Source organism: Pan troglodytes, chromosome 15 (genome assembly GCF_028858775.2).
Source record: "Pan troglodytes isolate AG18354 chromosome 15, NHGRI_mPanTro3-v2.0_pri, whole genome shotgun sequence".
Lineage (NCBI taxonomy): Eukaryota > Metazoa > Chordata > Mammalia > Primates > Hominidae > Pan > Pan troglodytes.
Window position 1 is genome coordinate 32,815,697 of NC_072413.2, and position 26,307 is coordinate 32,842,003.

General features: G+C 43.4%; 1 protein-coding gene across 5 annotated transcripts in view; it reads right to left on the bottom strand.

Annotated features, from left to right (window-relative positions):
- Nucleotides 1-26,307, bottom strand: part of SNX6 (sorting nexin 6) — a 68,971-nt gene that overhangs the window by 26,737 nt on the left and 15,927 nt on the right. For 3 of the 5 annotated variants that reach the window (XM_016925989.4, XM_054665949.2, XM_063793298.1), the window contains 6 exons: nucleotides 21,515-21,619; nucleotides 19,894-20,004; nucleotides 17,457-17,578; nucleotides 15,203-15,326; nucleotides 9,392-9,487; nucleotides 4,883-4,988 (listed from right to left, as the gene is read on the bottom strand). In XM_016925989.4, coding sequence (XP_016781478.3) covers nucleotides 4,883-4,988; nucleotides 9,392-9,487; nucleotides 15,203-15,326; nucleotides 17,457-17,578; nucleotides 19,894-20,004; nucleotides 21,515-21,619 — 664 coding nt within the window. The remainder of the gene's footprint in view (nucleotides 1-4,882; nucleotides 4,989-9,391; nucleotides 9,488-15,202; nucleotides 15,327-17,456; nucleotides 17,579-19,893; nucleotides 20,005-21,514; nucleotides 21,620-26,307) is intronic. The other 2 variants (XM_054665948.2, XM_063793299.1) reach the window with 1 other exon arrangement.

Here is a 26,307-nt window from a genome sequence, read left to right on the forward strand (position 1 = left end):
ACCCGCCACCACGCCCAGCTAATTTTTTGTATTTTTAGTAGAGACAGGGTTTCACCGTGCTAGCCAGGATGGTATTGATCTCCTGACCTTGTGATCGGCCCGCTCTAGCTTCCCAAAGTGCTGGGATTACAGGTGTGAGTCACTGCGCCCGGCCAGAGATGTGGTTTCATCATGTGGGCTAGGCTGACCTCGAACTCCTGACTTAAGGTGATCCCCTTGCCTCAGCCTCCCAAAGTGCTGGAATTACAGGCATGAGCCAACATACCTGGCCTATTTTTTGCAAAGATTGGGTTTCACCATGTTGCCCAGGCTGGTCTCGAACTCCTGAGCTCAAGCGATCCACCCACCTCAGCCTCCTAAAGTGCTGGAATTACAGGTTTGAGTCACTGTCTCCAGCCTAATAAAACATAACACTTATAATAGCATAAAAAACCAAATAATCAGGAACCAATCTGACTAAAGATGTAGAAGATCTATACAATGAAAACTACAAAACACTGCTGAGATAAATTAATGAAGACCCGAGTCAGTGGAAATATGCTATATTAATGTATCAGAAGGATCAATATTGTTAAGATGCCAGTTCTCTCCAAATTAATCTATAGAATCCACACAATCCCAATCAAAATCCCAGCAGGCCCTTGTGTTGAAAAAGACAGCTGATTCTAAAATTCATATGAAAATATAAAGATTTTAGGGCTGAGGGCAGTGGTTGACACCTGTAATCGCTCCCTCCTTTGGGAGGCTGAGGCAGGTCGATCACATGAGGTCAAGAGTTCAAGACCAGCCTGGCCAACATGGCAAAACTCTGTCTCTACTAAAAATGCAAAAATTAGCCAGGTGTGGTAGCATGCATCTGTAGTCCCAGCTGCTCGGGAGGCTGAGGCACGAGGATTGCCTGAACCTGTGAGGCAGAGGTTGCAGTGAGCCAAGATCACGTCACTGCACTCCAGCCTCCAGTCTTGGTGACAGAGTGAGATTCTGTCTCAAAAAAAGGAAAAAGAAAATATAAAGATTCTAGGGCTGAGGGCGGTGGCTCATGCCTGTAATCCCAGCACTTTGGGGGCCGAGGTGGGCAGATCACCTGAGGTCAGGAGTTTGAGACCAGTCTGGCCAACATGGTGAAACCCCATCTCTACTAAAAATACAAAAATTAGCCAGGCTTGGTGGTATGTGCCTGTAATCCCAGCTACTCATGAGGCTGAGGCAGAACTGCTTGAACCCAGCAGGTGCAGGTTGCAGTGAGCCGAGATCACGCCACTCACTCCAGCCTGGGCAACAGAATGAGACTCTGTCTCACAAAAACAAAAACACAAAACAAAACAAAAAACAAAACATAAAGATTCTAAGAAGGGTCAAAAACAACTGTGATAAATAATAAAGTTGGGATAGGGCACAGTGGCTCACGCCTGTAATCCCAGCACTTTGGGAGGCTGAGGTGGGCGGATCACTTCAAACCTGGAGTTCGAGACCAGCCTGGGCAATATGGCAAAACCCCATCTCTAAAAAAAAATACAAAAGTTAGCCAGGCATGGTGACGCACACCTGTAATCCTATGGGGAAGGTCGAGGCATGAGAATCACTTGAACCCAGGAGACGGGGGTGGGGCAGTGAGCCAAGATTGTGCCACTGCCCTCCAGCCTGGATAGACAGAGAGAGACTCTGTCTAGGGAAAAAAAAAATGGAGTCTGGTGGCTCATGTCAGCCCTTTGGGAGGCCAAGGTGAGAGGACTGCTTGAGTCCAGGAGTTCAAGACCAACCCAAGCAACATAGCAAGACCCTGTCTCTACCCCCTCAACAGCAACAACAAAAATTAGCCAGGCATGGTGGCGCATGCCTGTGGTCCCAGCTACTTGGCAGGCTGAAGTGGAAGGATCGATTGAGGCTGCAGTGAGCCATGTTTGCACCAATACACTCATCCTGGGTGACAGAGCGAGACCCTGTCTCAACAACAACAACAAAAAACAACAACAACAAGAATAAAGCTGGGGCCAGGAGCAGTGGCTCATGCCTGTAATCCCAGCACTTTGGGAGGCTGAGGTGGGCAGATTACGAGGTGAGGAGATTGAGACCATCCTGGCTAACACGGTGAAACCCTGTCACTACTAAAAATACAAAAAATTAGCCGGGCGTGGTGGCGGGCACCTGTAGTCCCAGGTTCTCGGGAGGCTGAGGCAGGAGAATGGCGTAAACCCAGGAGGTGGAGCTTGCAGTGAGCCAAGATTCCGCCACTGCACTCCAGCAGCCTGGGCGACAGTGCAAGACTTCGTCTCAAAAAAAAAAAAAGGAATAAAGCTGAAGGAAGAAGGACACAAGAAAAGATGTTGAACCTCAACAGTCATTAGGACAATACAAATCTAAACCACACTGAGTTACCACCACTGACCTACTTGAATAAAGTTAAAAAGACTTCAAATTCCACTGGGGAAAAAAAAAAGACTGACTATCCTTGTTGGCAAAGATGTGGAGCAACTGGAACTCTCATGCCCTGCTCGTGGGAATGCAAAATGGTACAACCATTGTGGAAAAAAAATTTGGTAGTTTCTTAAAAAGTTAAATATTCATTTACTCCATGACTCAGGCATTCTACTTCTAGGTATTACCCAAGAGAAAGAAAGCATGTCCGTACAAAAAGTTATATAGAAATGGCTCACATAAATTGTATCTGTAATAGCCAAAGCTAGAAATAAATAATTGTTGTATATCCATTCAATGGAACACTACTTAGCAACAAAAAGAAATGAACTATCAATATACACAACAACTTGGATGAATCTCAAAATAGTTTGAGTTTCAAAGCCAGACAATAAAGAATACATACTGTATGATTCAATTTATATAAAATACTAGAAAATACAAACTAATCTATAGTGACAGAAAGCAGATCAGTGGCTGCCTGGGGATAAGGCAGGAGGGAGAGATTTCAAAGGGCCACAAGAAAACTTTGGGGGTGATGTGTGTGTTCATTATTTTGATTGTGGTAAGGATTTCACACATGCCAAAACTTACCAAATTGTACACTTTGATTACTGCAGCTTACTGATATCAATTACACTCAACAAAGCTGTTAAAAAAAAAAACCCTCACTGGTCTATTTTGCACTTTGAGTGGTTCTTTTACATATATGATTTTGTAGCATTATGCACTTGGCCGTTTAGAAAACATTGGTCCAATGAATTATGCAGATGTTCTAAGTGGTGACACAATTCAATGTACAATTTTTAAAAAAATCACATTCACTAGTATCATCATCAATCTCTATATGGGTCTTTATTGGCCTATCTAGCCGGGCACGGTGGCAGGCACCTGTAATCCCAGCTACTTGGGAGGCTGAGGCAGGAGAATTGCTTGAACCTGGCAATGGCAGTGGCAGAGGCTGCAGTGAGACAAGATCGTACCATTGCACTCCAGCCTGGGCAACAGAGACTCCGCCTCAAAAAAAAAAAATTGCAAGTGCATGGCAGGAAAGAACATACAGACTACCAGTCCAGTATCTATTGGGAAGTAAGCTCATGGTCAGAGAGATAAAGTTTTCCAAAATTCGAATTATTGCTTGAAGCTTGACTTATCATTGGCAACAAATACTACCTTTGTTTTCCTTGAAATAACTGATGGATTTTTGGCCAGGTTCCTCTAATTTAAATAATTAGTTGATTTTTGAGAAAACATTTGCCAAATATTCATAGTTTATCAGTCATTCTCTAAAGTAAAAGTAGTGTTCTACAAAAAAATTAGCTAGTTCAATCACAACTCAATCACTAAAATGCTTTTCTAGAGAACTATCATACTTGAGTATGTAGCCAAAGTGCTTTATGCATACCTCCTATTTCATCACTCAGAATATTTAAAAATGTATACCCAAGGGTAGAGATTACAATCAATTTTTACTGTTTCATCAAGGGCATTCTTAAGTGAAAGTCACATGTCTTAAAAATTGCAAGTGGCCAGGTGCGGTGGCTCACGCCTGTAATCCCTGCACTTTGGGAGGCCAACGCGGGTGGATCATGAGGTCAGGAGTTCAAGACCATCCTGGCCAAGACTGTGAAACCCCATCTCTACTAAAAATACAAAAATTAGCCGGGCACGGTGGCAGGTGCCTGTAATCCCAGCTACTTGGGAGGCTGAGGCAGGAGAACTGCTTGAACTTGGGCGGCTGAGGTTGTTGCAGTGAGCTGAGATTGCACCGCTGCACTCCAGCCTGGGCGATAAGAGACTCCGTCTCAAAGAAAAAAAAAAGAGCAAGTGCATGGCCGGAAAGAATATAGAGACTACTCGTCCAGTTTGTTGCCACTGACTTGATTTGTATGTAATTACACAGCAGCAACTTTATCCATCATCGGTGTAAATGTCAACATGGTGAAAAAGGCAAAAACTATCACAGTATCATTATAAAAACAGTTGTTGTTTTGTTGCTGTCTAGACAGTCTCACTCTGTCACCCAGACTGAAGTATGGTGGTACGATCCATCACAGCTCACTGCAGCCTCGACCTCCCAGGCCCAAGGCATCCTCCCACCTTAGCTTTCCTAGTAGCTGGGACCACAGCCATGCGCCACCACGTCTGGCTAATTTTATTTTTTATATCAGGCTGGTGCAATACAAACAGGATCTTACTCTGTTGCTCAGGCTGGTCTTGAATTCCTGGGCTCAAGTGATATTCCTGCTTCAGCCTCCGAAAGTGTCGTCATCACAGGCGTGAGCCACTGTGCCCAGCTGAAAATAGTTTTGACCTCACAGGCTCACTATAAAAGGGCCATGGAGCCTAGGCTCCAACAGACCAGTTTGAGAACTACTGCTCTATATTAAGACTTTTTCAAACTATAATATGAACTTTATAATTATTCCATTAAAAGATATAAGCTTTAGCCACAGAAAAATCTTACTTTTGTGGGATCTTGTCATTCTATCAGATTTAGCAGATGCATCCTTAACTCGGTTATGATATTCCAAAAGAAATGTTCGTTCATGCTCAAAGAAATCATCTACATCCTATAAGATCAAAAGAAAATATAAACTTTTTTCACTTATTTGCTTTAGTTTCATATGTAAATAACTATCATTATAAATATAAAAGATCATCAGTAAAATAGCACACCTGTATCCTCAGTCAGATGTTATTATACTAATTTCACCAACAAGACTTTAATAGACATGCATTTCTATCAAGTAAGAAATCTTCTATGACTTTGCAACTGAAGGCTTAGTGCTCCCCATATAGGTCCAAGTTCACGTGCTGTACTCTTTTTTTTTTTTTGAGATGGAGTCTCACTCTGTCACCTAGGCTGGAGTGCAGTGGCGTGATCTTGGTTCACTGCAACCTCTGCCTCCCAGGTTCAAGCGATTCTCCTGCCTCAGCGTCCCAATAGCTGGGACTACAGGTGCGCACCACCACACCCAGCTAATTTTTTTTCTTTCTTTTTTTTTTTTAGGCAAAGTCTCGCTCTGTCACCAGGCTGGAGTGCAGTGGCGCGATCTTGGCTCACTGCAACCTCAGCCTCCTGGGTTCAAGTGATTCACCTGCCTCAGCCTCCTGAGTAGCTGAGACTACAGGCAAGCGCCACCACGCCCAGCTAATTTTTTTTTTTTGTATTTTTAGTAGAGACAGAGTTTCACCACATTGGTCACGCTGGTCTCGAACTCCTCACCTCATGATCCGCCCACCTCGGCCTCCCAAAGTGCTGGAATTACAGATGTGAGCCACCACGCCCAGCCTAATTTTTGTATTTTTTAGTACAGACAGGGTTTCGCCATGTTGGCCAGGCTGGTCTCAAGTTTCTGACCTCAAGTGATCCGCCCACCTCGGCCTCCCAAAGTGCTAAAGTGCTGGGATTACAGGCATGAGCCACTGCACTTGGCCTCACATATTGTACTCTGAAACATGTTCTTATTTGTGATCTGCCTCTACAATTTTGCTCTTCAATAAACATATTATTGCCAGCAGAAGTGATCAATTCCTTTTAAGGAAAAAGAAAACAGTTCTGGTGGACGGAAGTGAAAATCTATTTTTCTTGGCCTGTTATACATTCTACTGGCCATTCTTGAAGGCTGCCTAGCCTTAGTCATTAAGGCCCTTTCTGACTGCACTGAGGAACCTGGCCAAACTATCTGAGAGCAACAATGTGATTAACCACTGTCTTCAACTTTTTTTTTTTTTTTTGAAACAAAGCTAGATATACATTAAAAATAAAAATTATTATTATTATCTTCAGACAGAGTCTTGCTTTGTAATCCAGGCTGGACTGCAGTGGTGCAAACATGGCTCACTGCAGCCTCAACCTCCCTGGCTCAAGCAATCCTCCTGATTCAGCATCCCAAGTAGCTGGGACTACAGGCGCATGCCACAACGCCAAGCTAATTTTTGTATTTTTTATAGAGACAGGGTTTTGTCATGTTGTCATGTTGCCCAGGCTGGTCTTAAACTCCTGAGTTCAAGTGATCCACCTGCCTCAGCCTCCCAAAGTGTTAGGATTACAGGAGTGAGCCACTGCACCTGGCACAAAAATAAAATTAATAGTATTTTACCCCCTTCTACATTACCAATCATTAAGTGAAAAAGCATCTGCTGACAGGATATAATTGGGGACCCATATCAACAGAACACAAGCAGCAAGAGTCAGTACTGACAAAATGTGACTGAAATCTGTAATTCAGCTGGATACAGTGGCTCACACCTGTAATCCCAGCACTTTGGGGAGGCCGAGGTGGGCAGATCACTTGAGCCCAGGAGTTCAGCCTGGGCAACATGGCAAAACTCTGTCTCTACAAAAAATACAAAAATTAGCTGGGTGTGATGGCACGTACCTATAGTTCCAGCTACTTGGGAGGTTGAAGTGGGAGGATCGCCTGAGCCTGGGAGGCAGAGGTTGCAGTGAGCCGAGATTGGGGCACTGCACAGCAGCCTAAGGCAACAGAGCAAGACCCTGTCTCAAAATGCAAAATAAAATAAAAAATAAATATTAAAATAAAATTCATAATTCATAATATGTAACAGTTCCCTCTCTCTCTTTCGCCCAAGCTGGAGTGCAATGGCACAATCTTGGCTCACTGCAACCTCTGCCTCCGGGGTTCAGGCAATTCTCCTGCCTCAAAAGCCTCCCGAGTAGCTGGGATTACAGCCACGTGCCACCATGCCTGGCTAATTTTGTATTTTTAGTAGAGACAGGGTTTCTCCATGTTGGTCAGGCTGGTCTCAAACTCTCGACCTCAGGTGATCCGCCTGCCTTGGCCTCCCAAAGTGCTAGAATTATAGGCGTGAGCCACTGTGCCCGGCCACAGTTTTCTTAATTGTAAAAATATGGATAAAACTAACTGGCAGGGTTATTAAGATCACACAAGAAAATGTGGGCTACCAATCAACACATTATAAGTGTTCAAAAATGTTATTATTCTATTAATAAAATTATCAAAATTATAATCAACATAGTGGTTTACATTTAATGGCTAAGAAAAATGGTTGATATTAATGCATAAGCAGCATCAAATGGAAGTAAGCTGAGTGCTTCTTGGAAAGCAGCCACAGCACATGCACTGTCAAGTATCCACTGACCTGTCTCTGAAAAATCAGAGTATAAATCAAATAGTACTCTACACACCGATTTTATTATGGATGTGTCTATAAAAACAGGCAATGATGACAAAGCAGCATTCTTTTTTTCCTAGTATTTGCTTGATAATATAAACATTTTTCTCATATTTTAATGGTAAGAATCTTCAGATAAATCAACTCTTATACCATTTTTAGAACATCATTAAGAAAAGTATAGGTGTTTTTGGCCGGGCGCGGTGGCTCACACCTGTAATCCCAGCACTTTGGGAGGCCAAGGTGGGCGGATCACGAGGTCAGGAGATGGAGACCATCTTGGCTAACACGGTGAAACCCCATTTATACTAAAAATACAAAAAAATTAGCTGGGCGTGATGGCGGGCACCTGTAGTCCCAGCTACTCCGGAGGCTGAGGCAGAATGGTGTGAACCCAGGAGGCGGAGTTTGCAGTAGCCCAAGATCGTGCCACCGCACTCCAGCCTGGGCGATAGAGTGAGATTCTGTCTCCAAAAAAAAAAAAGAAAAAAAAGAAAAAAGAAAAATATAGGTGTTTTCCACACATATTATCTCATTCAATCTTTTTAATAAGTAAGTAAGGTGGGTGGTATTATTAACCCTATTTTGAAAATGGAAAATCTGGCTGGGCGCAGTGGTTCACACCTGTAATCCCAGCACTTTGGGAGGCCAAGGCAGACAGATCACGAGGTCAAGAGTTCGAGACCAGCCTGGCCAACATGGTGAAACCCCGTTTCTACTAAAAATACAAAAATTAGCCAGGCGTGGTGGCACGTGCCTGTAATCCCAGCTACTCAGGAGGCTGAGGCAGGAGAATTGCTTGAACCTGGGAGGCGGAGGTTGCAGTGAGCCGAGATTATGCCACTGCACTCCAGCCTGGGCAACAAAGCAAGACTCTATCTCAGGAAAAAAAAAAAAGAGAGAGAGAGAAAATGGAAAAACTGAGATCCAGAAAAAGAAAAGAAAGTAACTTTTCCCAAGGACAACAGAGACAGGTTCTCACTGTCGCCCAGGCTGGAGTGCAGTGGCAAAATCTCAGCTCACGGCAACCTCCGCCTCCTAGGTTCCTCAGCCTCCCGAGTAGCTGGGATTACAGGCATGCAGGACTACCACCCAGCTAATTTTTGCATTTTTAGTAGAGACAGGGTTTCACCATGTTGACCAGGTTGGTCTCGAAAACTCCTGACCTCAAATGATCCACCCACCTTGGCCTCCCAAAGTGCTGGGATTACAGGCATGGGCCACCTTGCCCGGCCTCAACTGAGATCTTCTAACTCCAAAGCTGAACCTAGGTCTGCCCCTAACATTTCCAAGGCTAAATGTTAAATGTAAAAACAGAAGCAGTACCTCTTGGTAAACTCTGCAGCTCTGTCTGTCCTGCATCTAGGAGGACTTCATGTGCATGTGGGTGGACATTCCAAATTGCACACTGTCCCTCCCCTCCACCCACCTGCCCCATGGTAACCCCTTAACCACTCATGGAATACACGTGAATGGCATGAACTCAGGAAGTTGCCCATATAGGAACTGCAAGGCTTGGGATTTCGGTAGGGAAACAGGGGATTCTAGAAACCTGGAACCTGGTCTGATGTGAAGGGAAGGGGTGTGGGCTTCAGTTGGGCAAATTCCCTTGGCTTAAGACTTCTCATCCGTTGCAGAAGGGAACGCTCTAAAGAGAGGAATCTAGGTCAGGAGGATTCCTCCTGTTCCTAGGACTGAAGATTCTAACCGTCCAAATGTCTTTTACTCTAATTCTGCACATTTGAAATCTCAATCTACCTCCCTTTTAAAAGAAGTCTCAACTAATACCATAGTTAATCAAATAAAATCTTACCTTTACTCCTGAAACGATTACTCCATCTGCTGATTTAACCATGTTTTTAAAGAAGTCTTCAAGTTTCTCTTTTTTATTTTTTCCTCGCACACTCAACTGAAAGAAAGGTAATTTAACATTTTTAAGGTTACAAATGGAAAGCAGTGCCTCCTTTATTCTTTGATATTTAAATGGCAATCTCAAAAGGATCCTAGTTTTTAATCTTAATAAACTGGCAATTTCATCATGCACATCAATGATTTTCAAATTTTAGGGCATAAAAAAGGAGTTTGGTAATAATATAGATATTCAGGACTCACTCTCAAAGATTCAGGTTCAGCTGGTCTACAAGAAGGCCTAGATATTTCACATTTTATGAGCATATCTGATAATTCTGTTGCAAGCAGCCCTCTCACCATATTTTGTCAAACACTGCTATATAAAATTTTAATAGACAATTAAAATTTTAGCTCGGGAGTTCCTTTAAACATGTGAAATTTATTGGGGCACAATATACCATTGTATGATTCCGCAATAACTCTGAATATATATCCTATACATTTGGAACTCTGAACTCATCCAAGTATCTCGTCTGGCTTTTGGGGTCAGCAATTTATAGCACAAGGGACACAAAAAAGATGACTTTGAACAAATGAATGGTTATCCAAGGGCAAAACCAACAAGCAGCAGCTAACTCTTTGACTCCTAGCACTTGCTGTATCAGGGTGCCCCATAAAGGAGCAATCCATCTAATTCCCACGTACTTCCATTGCTTCAATGCTCACCTTTATGTAAATGACTCACAGATCTCTATCACTACCTGCTATGGTCTGAATGTATGTGTCCCCCTAAAGTTCACAGGCTGAAAAAAATTTTTTTTTGAGACACTGTCTCCCTCTGTCATCCAAGGCTGAAGTGCAGTGGCGTGATCTCGGCTCACTGCAACATCTGCCTTCTGGGTTCAAGCAATTTTCCTGCCTCAGCCTCCCGAGTAGCTGGGACCACAGGCATGTACCATCATGCCCAACTATTTTTAGTAGAGATGGGATTTCACTGTGTTGGTCAGAGTGGTCTTGAACTCCTGACCTCAGGTGATTCAACCACCTTGGCCTCCCAAAGTGCTGGGATTACAGGCATGAGCCACCACGACTGGCCCATATCTTGAAGCTTAACCCCCAAGGTCATCATAATTAAGAAGAGGTGGGCCTGAGCCAGGCACAGCGGCTCCTGCTTGGAGTCCCAGCTACTTGGGAGGCTGAGGTGGGAGGATCATTTGACGCCAGGAGTTTGAGGCTGCAATGTGCTACAACTGCACCTGTGAATAGCCACTGCATTTCAGCCTGGGCAATACAGCAAGACTCTGTCTCTTAAAAATAGGTGGGGCTTTTGAGAAGTGATTAGGTCATGAGGGTAGAGCCTTCATAAATGGGATTAGTCCTTATAAAAGAGGCTGAGGGAATATTACCCTCTTGCCCCTTCCTTCTGCTATGTGAGGACACAACAAAAAGGGCCACCTATGAAGCAGAGGGCCCTCACCAGACACGCAATCTGCTAGCACCCTGATCTTGGGCTTCCCATTCTCCAGAATTGTAAATGATAAATTCTGTTGTTTATAAATTACCCAGTCTAAGGTATTTTGTTATAGCAGCCAAACAGACTAGAATACTACCCATAAGCTCTTTCCTTAACTTTATATGTTATATCCAATTGCCCACATCATTTCCTTACACAGAGACTGTAACTGTAACCTCACATTAGATGAGTCTAACACAGTGCTCATTATAATCTAATCTCTGGGCTGGGCACGGTGGCTCACGCCTGTAATCCCAGCACTTTGTGAGGCCAAGGCGGGTGGATCACCTGAGGTCAGGAGTTCGAAACTAGCCTTGACCAACATGGTGAAACCCTGTCTCTACTAAAAATACTAAAACTAGCTGGGCGTCGTGGCATCCACCTATAATCCCAGCTACTAGGGAGACTGAGGCAAGAGAATCTTTTGAACCCAGGAGGCAGAGGTTGCCATGAGCCAATATCACGCCATTGCATTCCAGCCTGGACAACAAGAGCGAAACTCCGTCTAAAAAAAAAAAAAAAAAATTAGCCGGGCATGGTGAAATGTGCCTGTAATCCCAGCTACTCGGGAGGCTGAGGCTGGAGAATCGCTTGCACCTGGGAGGCAGAGGTTGCACTGAGCGGAGATCACACCACTGTACTCCAGCCCGGGCAACAGAGCAAGACTCTGTCTCAAAAAAAAAAAAAAAAAAAAAAAAAAAAATCTGATCTCCAAAATTTCTGTCTTCCCTCTTTTGATTTGTGGCCCCTTCATCCAAACAGTCTTTCTGACTCCGACATGTTCCCTAAAATTCCATAGTTCTCATTAAAATCTTGAAATTTTTATAACTTCTTCCTTTCTTCATAGCTCAAATTCTAACAGCAAATGACTTAAAACTGTCCCTTTCCACTCCTACTCTCCAGTAAAAGTCTTCATCATCTCTTTCCTAGACTGAAGTATTAGTTAATAATTCTCATCTTATTCCAATCCATTCTGTTGCCTGGGACAGCTTTCTAAAATCAAATTTTGAGCATCTCATTCTTACTCAAAAATTTTAGTTTCTTTTCTCTTTTTTCTCTTTTGAGACAGAATATCACTCTGTCACCCATGCTGTGGCACAATCTCAGCTCACTGCAGCCTCCGCCTCCCACATTCAAGTGATTCTCATGTCTCAGCCTCCCAAGTAGCTGGGATTACAGGCGAGCGCCACCACGTCCAGCTAATGTTTGCGTTTTTAGTAGAGACAGGGGTTTCACCATGTTGCCCAGGCTGGTCTTGAACTCCTGGCCTCAAGTGAATACCTTGCCTTGGCCTCCCAAGTGTTGGGATTACAGGAATGAGCCACCGCACCCGGCATTTTTCTTTCTTCTTCTTTTTTTTTTTAAAAAAAAGAGACAGGGTCTCACTATGTTGCCCAGGCTGGTCTTGAACTCCTTGGCTCAAGCAATCCTCCTGCCTCAGCCTCCCAAAGTACTGGGATTAAAGGTGTGACTTACTACAACTGGCCCAAATTCTTTGATCTTGAGGTTAACCTGTACATGAGCACTATGCTATATTTATTTTCTGCAAAAATTATGAATTAATCTTGTCATCCAAACACAGGTTCCAAGATTTGTATCAGTCATTCAGTAAAAAATTTTTTGCCAGCACTATGAACGAAGAAATCTTTAAAGTGCAACCACCTCGGCCAGGCGTGGTGGCTCACACCTGTAATCCCAGCACCTTGGGAGGCCGACGCAGGCAGATCACCTGAGGTCAGGAGTTCGAGACCAGCCTGACCAATATGGTGAAACCCTGTCTCTATTAAAATACAAAAATTAGCCGGGTATGGTGGCTACTCGGGAGGTGGAGGCAGAGGAGTCACTTGAACCTGGGAGGCAGAGGTTGTAGTGAGTTGATACAGTGCCATTGCACTCCAGCCTGGGCGACAGAGACTCTGCCTCAAAAAAAAAAAAAAAGAGTTTTTAGGCAGGGAAGGAAAAAATAAAGAGTGATCAGCACCAATGGTCAGTTAAACAGATCCAGAGTCAATAATTTACCCGAATCTGGAATTCTTTAGCTCAATCACCTCCTTGGAATTCTCCACAAGGTTTCGGAAGACTCCAAACTCAAATTTAAGAAACATTAGTCAATGTGATAACCCTATTTCTTTTTTTTTTTTTTTTTTTTTTTGAGACGGAGTCTCGCTTTGTCACCCAGGCTGGAATGCAGTGGTGCAACCTTGGCTCACTGCAACCTCCGCCTCCCGGGGTCAAGCGATTCTCTTGCCTCAGTCTCCTGAGTAGCTGGGACTACAGGCATGCGCCACCAAGCCCAGCTAATTTTTGTATTTTAAGTAGAGACGCGGTTTCACCATATTGGCCAGGCTGGTCTCAAACTCCTGACCTCGTGATCCGCCCACCTTGGCCTCCCAAAGTGCTGGATTATAGGCTGAGCCACCGTGCCTGGCTCCTACTTCTTAAGAGGTTTGCAATTAAGGATTACAAAAAAAATCAGTGTCCCTTGTAGTAACATGATTTTTTTATTTTTTATTTTTATTTTTTGAGATGGGAATTTCAGTCTTGTCCCCCAGGCTGGAGTACAATGGCACCATCTTGGCTCTCTGCAACCTCCGCCTCCCAGGTTCAAGTGATTCTCCTGTCTCAGCCTCCCGAGTAGCTGGGATTACAGGCGCCCACCACCATGCCCAGATAATTTTTGTATTTTTAGTACAGATGGGGTTTCACCATGTTGGCCAGGCTCGTCTCGAACTCCTGACCTCAGGTGATCTGCCCGGCTTGGCCTCCCAAAGTGCTGGGATTACAGGTTACAGGCATGAGCCACCATGCCTGGCTAGTAACATGCTTAACTATCATTCTGTCAATTAATCTACTCAAGTTCTACTGAAACAACTGCATTACTACTGAAAAAGTGTCACTTAAACTAACTTGAAAAATACAAACAGGCCAGGTGCGGCTCACGCCTCTAATCCCAGCACTTTGGGAGGCTGAGGCGGGTGGATCACCTGAGGTCAGGAGTTTGAGACCAGCCTGGCCAACATGGTGAAACTCCATCTCTACTAAAAATACAAAAATTAGGCCGGGCGCAGTGGCTCATGCATGTAATCCCAGCACTTTGGGAGGCTAAGGTGGGAGGATCACCTGAGGCCGGGAGTTTGAGACCAGCCTGACCAATATGGAGAAACCCCGTCTCTACTAAAAATACAAAAATTATCTTGGCATGGTGGTGCATTCCTGTAATCCCAGCTACTTTAGAGTCTGAGGCAGAAGAATTGCTTGAACCAAGGAGGCAGAGGTTGTGGGTGAGCTGAGATCGCGCCATTGCACTCCAGCTTGGGAAACAAGAGCGAAACTGTCTTAAAAAAAAAAAAAAAAAAAAATTAGCTGGGCATGGCGGCATGCGCCTGTAGTCCCAGCTACTCGGGAGGCTGAGGCACGAGAATCACTTGAACTTGGGAGGAGGAGGTCACAGTGAGCCGAGACTGCGCCACGGCACTTCAGCCTGGACGACAGAGCAAGACTCTGTCTCAAAAAAAAAAAAAAGAAAAATACAAACATTCTAAAAAAAGACCTTGAGCCTTTTCTAACTACTCTTGCCTTTTCCAATGACTCTTTAAAAAGAGAACTTGGGGCCGGGCACGGTGGCTCACACCTGTAATCCCAGCACTTTGGGAGGCCGAGGTGGGTGGATCACGAGGTCAGGAGATCGAGACCATCCTGGCTAACACAGTGAAACCCTGACTCTACTAAAAATACAAAAAATTAGCAGGGCATAGTGGCGGGCGCCTGTAGTCCCAGCTACTCGGGAGGCTGAGGCAGGAGAATGGCATGAACCCGGGAGGCGGAGCTTGCAGTGAGCTGAGATGACGCCACTGCACTCCAGCCTGGCTGACAGAGCGAGACTCCGTCTCAAAAAAAAAAAAGAAAACTTGGGCTGGGCGCTATGGCTCACGCCTGTAATCCTAGCACTTTGGGAGGCCGAGGTGGGCGGATCATGAGGTCAGGAGATCGAGACCATTCTGGCTAACACGGTGAAACACCGTCTTTACTTCAAAATAGAAAAAATTAGCTGGGCGTGGTGGCGGGCGCCTGTAGTCCCAGCTACTAGGGAGGCTGAGGCAGGAGAATGGCATGAACCCGGGAGGCGGAGCTTGCAGTGAGCCAAGATCATGCCACTATGCCACTGTATTCCAGCCTGGAAGACAGAGCGAGATTCCGTCTCAAAAAAAAAAAAAAGAAGAAGAAAAAGAAAACTTGACCACCAATCAATGTGATACTCACATCTTGATTATATTCCAAGAAGACATGGAAATTTAAATCTTTTCTCAAAATAGGATGTGCTGCCACACGACACAGGAACACTTCATGCATCGCAACTGTCTTCTTGAATATTGCCAAATATTCACTAGAAACAATATACAAAATTAAAGGTAAAAAACTCCATCAACTAAAAAGTCACCTGCAACAATTTTTTTCAGAAAATACTCTTTGGATTATTCCGAATGCAAATCAGAGATACAAAGATATAATTCATGTAAACAAGGGTTTTAGTTGAACTGTTAATGAAATACATAAAACCCAGCTTTGAAAAAGGTTTCATGCCAGTTAATAATATTTATATCTAAATGTTAATATTTTTAAGTTTTACAAATTTTTCTTACTTATGCGAGTTGATGTTAAAGTTAACTATAGGGCTGCTTGTTCTCAGCTCTACAGAAAGTGTGCTACAAATTATTTGATACAATCTTAATGATTCAATATCCAATGACTGCTTTTAAACAACTTAGTACAAAAAAAATTAAAACCCAAACCTCAGTGAGCATATTTTCAACATTAATAATTATTTTCATCTAATTACCCAAACACACAAGAAACACACTATGAAGAAACTAATTTTTTTTGCCATTACACCAAAGAAATGTGTTTAAAATATTTTAATACCAGCAGTGAATCCCAGAGACCACAAAGTAATACATGTCAGTTTGGGGAAAAAAAAAAAAAAAAAAACATTCAAGGAAAAGGCTTGATATTCTTGCTTCAACTACGTGCAAGAAGGATAAGTTTTACATACCAGCAAACCAGCAGGACCAATGTTGGGAGAAGTTTGATCTCTGTGAGGGTAGTCATTCAGTGAAGACAAAAAAGAAGGATGCAGAGGATGGAGGTAGCAGTAGAATAAACCCAAGGTTCTCTGTTATCCAACCCCTAACCAGACCACAAAAGAATCATGATCAGGGCCACTGGAAAATCACAGATTCTTCGATATTAATGTGCTCTGCTCATTTCCAATTTTCAGTCTTATAAACTTTGAATATATATCTGTCTGCTATCAGACCACTGCTTGCAACTAAGACCTGCTTTGCTGATTTATCTTTTCAAGAGTTTAGCATCCTGAAGAGAAGTATAGTAGCAGTGTGAATATATAACTAAAAACTAAAACTAGTGGAAGAAGAGAAGAGGAAATGCATGAAGGGGAGAAATGACCAGAAAAAGTGACAGAGGTGATAACTAAGGAAAATTATTTCCTTGTACAACTCTCAAAATAGAGAAACATATCCAGCAAATCCAAAATTACTCCAAATGTTTAACGAAAGGGGAAAGATTCTGTGTTTTCAGCAAATACACTAAAAACGAAATATGGGTTAAGTATCCCTACCCGAAAATCTGAAATCCAAAGTACTCCAAAATCTGCAATTTTTTAAACAAAGACATGATGCTCAAAGGAAATATTCATCAGAACATTTCAGATTTCAGATTAGGGATGCTCAACCAGTAAGTATAATGCAAATACTCCAAAAAAAAAAAAATTAAAATCCAAAATGCACTCCCAGGCATTCTGCATAAGTGATACTCAACCTGTACATAATTTCCCTTTCTTCTTTTCTCTGCCTGTGGCTTCTGCCCAAAGGGAAAAGAATATAGAAGCAAAGTAACTAAAGAATAGTTAAAAACTGTTTTTCATTAAATGACTATTAGCTTCATATATACTAGAAATGTATTAGTTTCTTGAAAAAACTGTGATAATTCACACTACATACATACGCAGTTTTTAAGAAAACAGAATATATGCAGTTGCTCAGTACATTCTCTTTTGAGAAGTATGGCAATATGTCCATATTGAAAAACGAGAACTAGGTTGGTAGTGACTAAGGCTTTGTAAATAGAAAAAAAAAAAAAAATGACTATTCTACTTTAAAAAGTCATGTTCTCTATTTCTTTTTCCCCTTAAGTCCAAAGACAGACTGGACCTTTTACCTTTTTAAAAGAAGCTTTTGGATCTTCCATTTTCAACTTTCAGGGTCTATTTCAAATATGAATTTAAATAACTTTACAGTGGAGACAATTATTCTATAATTTTCCTGTAGGCTCTGATCATGATCATTAATACTGGTTGTATGACTTAAACCTGCATCTTCCAGAAAGGGTTTAATGATGGGATATCAGAAAACACCAAAAAAGGCATTAAAGCAAGCACAATTAACAAAGGCAACAACAACCAAAAAATAAAAAACAAAAAAATAAAAAAATCACTTACGCTTCCAGTTCCTGTTTCATCTTTGTGAATTCTTCCTTCGTCATTGACCCTTCTCCTTCACCAAGCTTCTGTAGTTTTTCCCTTGAAGCATCAAAATCAGGTCTTGGTGGTGCTGGTGGAATCTGTAACAGGACCAAATCACTAATTTTAAGGAAATTTTCATTTCTTGAAGCATTGTACTACTGCCACCATAGAAGACTGTGTCTGGGAAAGCTAAGGGTATCCAGAATGAGCTGAACACCAGGAGCACCCAAATTCAGATTGGAGAACTTGACTAGTTGTAGAAATTAAGTTTTGGCCAGGAGCAATGGCTCACGCCTGTAATCCCAGCACTTTGGGAGGCTGAGGTGGGCGGATCACCTGAGGTCAGGAGTTCAAGACCAGCCTGGCCAACATGATAAAATCCCGTCTCTACCAAAAATACAAAAATTAGCTGGCCCTGGTGGCAAGCACCTGTAATCCCAGCGACTCGGGAGGCTGAGGCATGAGAATCGCTTGAACCTGGGAGTCGGAGGTTGCAGTGAGCCAAAATCGCACCGCTGCACTCCAGCCTGGGTGATAGAGGAAGACCCTGTCTCCAAAAAAAAAAAGTTATATAATCTTTTTTTTTTTTTTTTTTTGGAGACGGAGTCTTGCTCTGTTTCCCAGGCTGGAGTAGCTGGGATTATAAGCGCACGACACCACGCCCAACTAATTTTTGTAATTTTGGTAGAGACGGGTTTTCGCCATGTTGGCCAGGCTGGTCTTGAACTCCTGGCCTCAGGTGATCCCCCCACTTCAGGCTCCTAAAGTGCTGGGATTACAGGCGTGAGCCACTGCACCTGGGCTAGTTAACCTCTTAAAGACACTTCCAACTCTTCTTTTTTTTGGGGGGGGGGGATGGAGTTTTGCTCTTGTTGCCCAACCTGGAGTGCAATGGCGTAATCTCAGCTCACCACAACATCTGCCTCCTGGGTTCAAGTGATTCTCCTGCCTCCACCTCCCGAGTAGCTGGGATTACAGGCATGTGCCACCATGCCTGGCCAATTTTGTATTTTTAGTAGAGATGCGGTTTCTCCATGTTGGTCAGGTTGGTCTCAAACTCCTGACCTCAGATGATCCACCCGCCTCGGCCTCCCAGCCACAGGCGTCAGCCACCGTGGCCGGCCGAGACTTCCAACTCTTAAGTATCTGTCCAACTATGGTTTTTTCTTTTTCTTTTTTGAGACGGAGGCTCGCTCTGTCACACAGGCTGGAGTGCAGTGGTGGGACCTTGACTCACTGCAACCTCTGCCTCCCAGGTTCAAGCAATTCTGCCTCAGCCTTCCAAGTATCTGGGATTACAGGCACCAGCCACAACGCCCAGCTAATTTTAAAAAATATTTTTAGGAGAGACGAGGTTTTACCATCTTGGCCAGGCTGGTCTTGAACTCCTGACCTCATGATCCACCCGCCTCGGCCTCCCAAAGTGCTGGGATTACAGGCATGAGCTACCGCGCCCAGCCCCAACCATGGTTTTACAACCAGTATGGTTTGTCACATCTCCTTAATCCCTAGGACAAGCCCATTTCAATTCTAACAAATGGTAAGAAATTAAGTTTAAATGAGGGAATGTAACATACCCCACATCCCCTAAGAAAACACTTCAGGATAAAAGGTGGTAACGAAACATGTTTCATAACTGACAATTTAAAAAAACATATCAGGCTGAGTGCGGCGTTTCATAACTGACAATTTAAAAAAACGTATCAGGCTGAGTGTGGCAGCTCATGCCTGTAATCCCAGAACTTTGGGAGGCCGAGGCAGGGGGAATCACCTGAGGTCAGGAGTTCGAGAACAGCCTGGCCAACATGGTGAAATCCCGTCTCTACTTAAAAAACAACAAAAAATTAGCCGGGCATGGTGGTGGGTGCCTGTAATCCCAGCGACTCAGGTGACTGAGGCAGGGGAATTGCCTGAATCCAGGAGGCAGAGGTTGCAGTGAACAAAGATCACGCCATTGCATTCCAGCCTGAGCAACACAAGTGAGACTCTGTCTCTAAAAAACATAACAGGGCCGGGCACGGTGGCTCACGCCTGTAATTTCAGCACTTTGGGAGGCCAAGGTGGGTGAATCATCTGAGGTTAAGAGTTCAAGACCAGCCTGGCCAACATGGTGAAACCCTGTCTCTACTAAAAATGCAAAAATTAGCTGGGTGTGTTGGTGCATTATTGTAATCCCAGCTACTTGGGAGGCTGAGGCAGGAGAATTGCTTGAACCCGGGAGGCAGAGGTTGCAGTGAGCCGAGACTGCATCACTACACTCCAGCCTGGGCAACAGAGTGAGACTCCATCTCAGAAACAAAACAAAACAAAACAAAAAAACAGTTCACAAAAAATGCTAAACAAGATTCCAAAACATAACAAAGTACCTAAAACCTCCTAGAAAATGGAATTAAAATGGAGTCTCAATACTTACGATATAACCTGCATAGTCTTCATTTTCAACAAAGGAATCATGAAGCCAGATAAATTCCTCATGTTGCCGAACAACTGAAAACTCGTTTTGTTTAAAATTTGGCAATGAACTCTGTAAAGATAGAGATTTTCTTGAATAAAAATCAAATTTACACTAAAAAGTTTTTTGAAACTGGGTCTTGCTCTGCCACCAGGCTGGAGTGCAGTGGAACAATCTCGGCTCACTGCAGCCTCAACCTCCCAGGCTCAAGCAATCCTCCCACCTCAGCCTCCGAGTAGCTGGGACTACAGGTACGAACCACCACACCTGGCTAATTTTATTTTTTGTAAAGATGAGGTCTCACTAAGATGCCCAGGCTGGTCTTGAACTCTTGGACTCAAGCAATCATCCTGCCTCGGCCTCCCAAAGTGTTGGGATTACAGGTATGAGCCACTGTGTCTGGCCTTAAAAAGTTTTTAATAAATATTTTCTATCATTTAAAAAAATTCATCTTATTTCAAGACCATTAGTGTCCTTTAAGTCTACCATAAAACTCTGAGCTATCTGGACAAAATTATCTTCGGATTGTTGGGAAAGTAAGTTGACAGGCTTATTATATTGTACTGCTACAGTTACTTAAAAGTTATGTCATTAATATATATCAAACTCAACTATTCAAACAAAGGAAAGAAATCTGCAATTTGAAAATGTGCTCAAGAACTGAAATCTAATAAAAATAATAATTTGTGGCTGGGCACGGTGGCTCACGCCTGTAATCCTAGCACTTTGGAAGGCCGAGGTGGGTTGGATCACCTGAGGTCAGGAGTTTGAGACCACCCTGATCAATAAGGTGAAACCCATCTCTACTAAAAATACAAAAATTAGCCGGGCGTCGTGGCTTGTGCCTGTAGTCCCAGCTACTTAGGAGGCTGAGACAGGAGAACTTCTTGAACCCAGGAGGCAGAGGTTGCAGTGAGTGAGCCAGGATCATGCCACTGCACTCCAGCCTGGATGACAGAGACTCCGTCTCAAAAAGAATAGTAATAATAATTATTTGTAAGACAGTAATTTGACTAACAGAAAGAACAATGAAATTGAAAGTAACAAGAATGGTAAAAGATACTAATAAAAATTTGGAAAAAAATTAAATTTGCCTTCTGTCTAGGTTCTGATTCTCAGAATATTAATCTAAAAAAAGTACATTTTTGGCTGGGTGCGGTGGCTCACGCCTGTAATCCCAGCACTTTGGGCGGATCACAAGGTCGGAGATCGAGACCATCCTGGCTAACACAGTGAAACCCCGTCTCTACTAAAAAAAGAAAAAAATACAAAAAATTAGCCAGACATGGTGGTGGACGCCTGTAGTCCCAGCTACTCTGGAGGCTGAGGCAGGAGAATGGCGTGAACCCGGGAGGAGGAGCTTGCAGTGAGCCAAGATCGCGCCACTGCACTCCAGCCTGGGCGACAGAGCAAGACTCCGTCTCAAAAAAAAAAAAAAAAAAAAAAAAAGTACATTTTCCTACACCTATTTTTGTTAAAATAGTTTCTTTCCAATTATGTTTAAAACCCAAGTCTGGTCAACATATCACATATGTAGTATAATAAATGGCTAAAATAATAGAAAGTACAAAATTACATTTACCTTTGTGTGAACAGTGAATTTTACTTTATCCCGCTCACTAAGAGCATCAGAAATGTCCACCTGCAGAGCAGCATCACTTTGAAGATCTACATTTATTGCTTTAAGCTAGAAAAAGAAAACCAGTATCTTCATGAAAATCATGTTTTATATCATTTCATTTTTTCTCTTAGACAAGACAATGCAAAAACAAAACAAAAATAACAAAAGATTATTAAGTCTAAAGAAGTACTCATGTCCATTTAACATACATACTATATACATTTTGAAGCAGCTGCTTTGGGCAACGCTATTACCTTAATTCTACAGTATTCAATTCTAGAATTTTCATTTTATAGTATTCAACTATATTCTGCTTTATGTAAGTCACTGAGTTAATCATGATTTATTATAGTTTAGTTACAGTTTATTTCAAAAAGAAAACTCTTTTTCAGCCAGATGTGATGGCTCATGTCTATAATCCCAGCACTTTAGGAGGCTGAAGTGGGAGGACTGACTGAGCCCAGGAATTCAAGACCACCCTGGGAAACATAACAAGACCCTGTCTCTACAGAAATTGAAAAAAAAAAAAAAAAAGAAAATAGCCAGATATGGTGGTGCACACCTGTGGTCTCAGTACACAGGAGGCTGAGGCAGGAGGCTTGCTTGAGCCTAGGTCAAGGCTACAGTGAGCAGTAATCATGCCACTGAACTCCAGCCTGGATGACAGAGCAAAACCGTCTCAAAAAAAAAAAAAAAAAAAAAAAAACCTTCTTCAAAAAAAAAAAAAAACCCTATTTTCCAAGAAAGTGGTCCATCTAAGTTCAAGTGCTCTAAAATTAAGGAATGGGTCTGCCTTGAAGCACAAGAAAAATAATAAAAAGACTATCAAGCAACAATTTTAACTCCTGCCTCTCTATATTCAGGAATATACAATGAAACTATCAAATATAATTAAACATATTAATGTAAAGTGCTAAGAAAAATACTAACATACAGTAGGTACTCAATAAGTAACTCCATAAACTACATTTGAAGAAATAAATATATTTCCTATTTAGTGCTTCCACTTTCTCATCTATAAGAAGACTCTTCTACTTATTAATTTTTAAACTTCATCTGTTTTTCTTACTCTTTAAACAATAAATAACTTGTTTGGGTAATTTTGAGACTTAGGAAAGAGTCAAAACACTCAAAGTCTTAGCCAGCTGCAAAGACATGAAATAGACTGTTTCAAAGACAGTACTCTAGTTGTAAAACCTAGGACTTAGAGAATCTCACCTGGTCATTAGTATCTCAAATTTTAATTACATTGTAAATGAACAAAATGCTGAATGCAAATACAAAATTGTTTACTCAATGATTTCAAATATATATACATGTATATATATATATATATATAATTTTATTTTTTGTTTTTGAGACAGGGTCTCACTCTGTTACCCAGGTTGGAGTGCAGTGTTCTGTTCACTACAACCTCTGCCTCCCAGGTTCAAGTGATTCTCCCACCTCAGCCTCCTGAGTAGCTGGGATTATAGTCGTGCGCCCCCACATCCAGCTATTTTTGTAGTTTTTGGTAGAGAAGGGGTTTTGCCATGTTGGCCAGGCTGGTCTTGAACTCCTGACCTCAAGTGATCTGCCCACCTTGGCATTCGAATTGCTTGAGCTCAGGAATCTGAGACTAGCCTGGCCAACACGGCAAAACCCCATCTCTACAAAAAATACAAAAATTAGCCGGGCACATGTTGTACACCTGTAGTCCCAGCTACTTGGGAGGCTGAGGTGTGGGGAATGGCTTGAGCCCAAGAGGTGGAGGTTGCAGTGAGCTGAAATCATGCCACTGCACTCCAGCCTGGGCAATAGAGCCAAACCCTGTCTCAAAAAAAAAAAAAAAAAAAGGGGGGAGGCCGGGTGCGGTGGCTCACACCTATAAACCCAGCACTTTGGCAGGCCAAGGCAGGTGGATCATGAGGTCAAGAGATTGAGACCATACTGGTCAACATGGTGAAACCCCATCTCTACTAAAAATACCAAAATTAGCTGGGCATAGTGGCGCACACCTGTAGTCCCAGCTACTTGGGAGGCGGAGGTTGCACTGAGCAGAGATTGTGCCACTACACTCCAGCCTGGCAAAACAGTAAGACACTGTCTCAAAAAAAAAAAAAAAAAAAAAAAAAGAGAAATCTGTTCCCTTTTTTCTTTTTTGGAGACTGAGTCTTGCTCTGTCACCCAGACTGGAGTGCAGTGGCACAATCTCAGCTCACTGCAAGCTTCGCCTCCCAGGTTCACGCCATTCTCCTGCCTCAGCCTCCCAAGTAGCTGGGACTACAGGCACCCACCACCACGCCTGGCTCATTTTTTGTATTTTTTTTTAGTAGAGAGGAGTTTCACCGTGTTAGCCAGGATGGTCTCGATCTCCTGACCTCGTGATACGCCCGCCTCGGCCTCCCAAAGTGCTGGGATTACAGGCGTGAGCCACCGTGTCCGGCCTCCTTTTTTTCTTTAATCACATTCAGGCTTTTTGTTTTTTTAAATAGAGACAGGGTCTCGCTATGTCACCCAGGCTGGTCTTGAACTCCCAAGCTCAGGCAATCCTTTCACCTTGGCCTCCCAAAGTGCTGGAATTACAGACGTGAGCCACTGAGCCAGGCCTGGCCACTTTTAAGATGTTTATCGTGGTAGGCTGAACAATGGCTCCCCAGGAGGTATCTACATCCAAATTCCTAGGAGCTGTAAATGTTACCTTATATGTCAATAAATGACTTTGCAGATGTCATTCAATTATGGATTTTGAGATGGGGATTTTGAGATTATCCTGGATTATCCAGGTGGGCCTTAAAGGCAATCACGTCATCTTTTTTTGAGATGGAGTCTCACTTTGTCCCCTGAGGTTGGAGTGCAGTGGCCCCATTTTGGCTCACTACAACCTCCGCCTCCCATGTTCAAGTGATTCTCCTGCCTCAACCTCCCGAGTAGCTAGGACTACAGGCATGCACAACCAGGCCCAGCTAATTTTTGTATTTTTAGTAGAGATGGGCTTTTGCCACGTTAGCCAGTCTGGTCTTCAACTCCTGACCTCAGGTGATCCACCTGCCTCAGCCTCCCAAAGTGTTGGGATTACAGGCGTGAGCCACCACGCCGAGCCAGGACATTATCCTTATATATAAAAGGCAGAGGCCAGGTGCCACTGGTGGCTCCTGCCTGTAATCCCAGCACTTTGGGAGGCCGAAGTGAGTGGATCACCTGAGGTCAGGAGTTCGAGACCAGCCTGACCAATGTGGAGAAGCCCCGTCTCTACTAAAATAGCTGGGTGCGGTGGTGCATGCCTATAATCCCAGCTACTTGGGAGGCTGAGGCAGGAGAATGGTGTGAACCTGGGAGGTGGAGCTGGCAGTGAGCCGAGATCACGCCACTGCACTCCAGTGACAAGAGTGAGACTCTATCCAAAAAAAAAAATTGACACAGGAAAAAAATACTCCAATAACTAATGAGAAGGTCATGTGACCATGGAGGCAGATTAGAGTAATGCAGCCACAAACCAAACCAAGGACTGCTGCTGCTGGTAGCCACTGAAAGCTGGAGGAGGCAGGGAATTCTTCCCTAGAGCCTCCGGAGGGAGAGCTGGCCCTGCCAGGTTGACATCCTGACTTCTCTGACTTCAGCTCGGTGATACTGATTTCTGACTTCTGGCCTTCAGAACTGTGAGAGAATAAATTTATGTAGTTTTAAGCCATCAAGTTTGTGGTAACTTGTTACAGCAGCCACAGGAAACTAGTTCATTTATCATACAGGTTTTGGAATAATGACTAGCATTTCTCCACTTCTTAGGTTTTCATTGCTTAGTCTAGCATTTCCAAAACACACCTAATAAGAATCAACCTGGTTGCTTGTTAAAAATACAGAATCTGGCTGGGCGTGGTGGCTTACGTCTGTAATCCCAGCACTTTGGGAGGCTGAGGCGGGTGAATCACGAGGTCAGGAGATCGAGACTATCCTGGCTAACACAGTGAAACCCCGTCTCTACTAAAAATACAAAAAAATTAGCCGGGCGTGGTGGTGGGTGACTGAAGTCCCAGCTACTCCGGAGGCTGAGGCAGGAGAATGGCGTGAACCCAGGAGGCGGAGCTTGCAGTGAGCCAAGATAGCGCCACTGCACTCCAGCCTGGGCAAGAGCGAGACTCCATCTCAAAAAAACAAAAACAAAAACAAAAAACAGAATCTGGGGCCGCGTGTGGTGGCTCATGCCTGTAATACCAGCACTCTGGGAGGCCGAGGTGGGTGGATCACGAGGTCAGGAGTTCAAGACCAATGTGGCCAAGATGGTGAAACCCTGTCTCTTACTAAAAATACAAAAATTAACTGGGCCTGGTGGCAGGTGCCTGTAATCCCAGCTACTCGGGAGGCTGAGGCAGCGAACTGCTTGAACCTGGGAGGCGGAAGTTGCAGTGAGGTGAGATGGTGCCACTGCACTCCAGCCTGGAAAACAGAGCGAGACTCCGTCTCAACACAAAAACAAAAACAAAAACAAAAAAACAGAATCTGGCTGGGTGTGGCAGCTCACACCTATAATATTAACACTTTGGGAGGCTGAGGCGATTGGAACACTTGAGCTCAGGAGTTCAAGACTAATCTAGGCAACATGGCAAAACCCCATCTCTAAAAAAACCCGAAAACAATAACCAAAACAAAAATTAGCCCAGCCTGGTGGGACACACCTGTAGTCCCAGCTAGCTGAGACAGGAGGATTGCTTGAACTCAGGAGGTCGAGGCTGCAGTGAGCCAAGAAACTGCCAATGCACTCCAGCCTGGGTGACAAA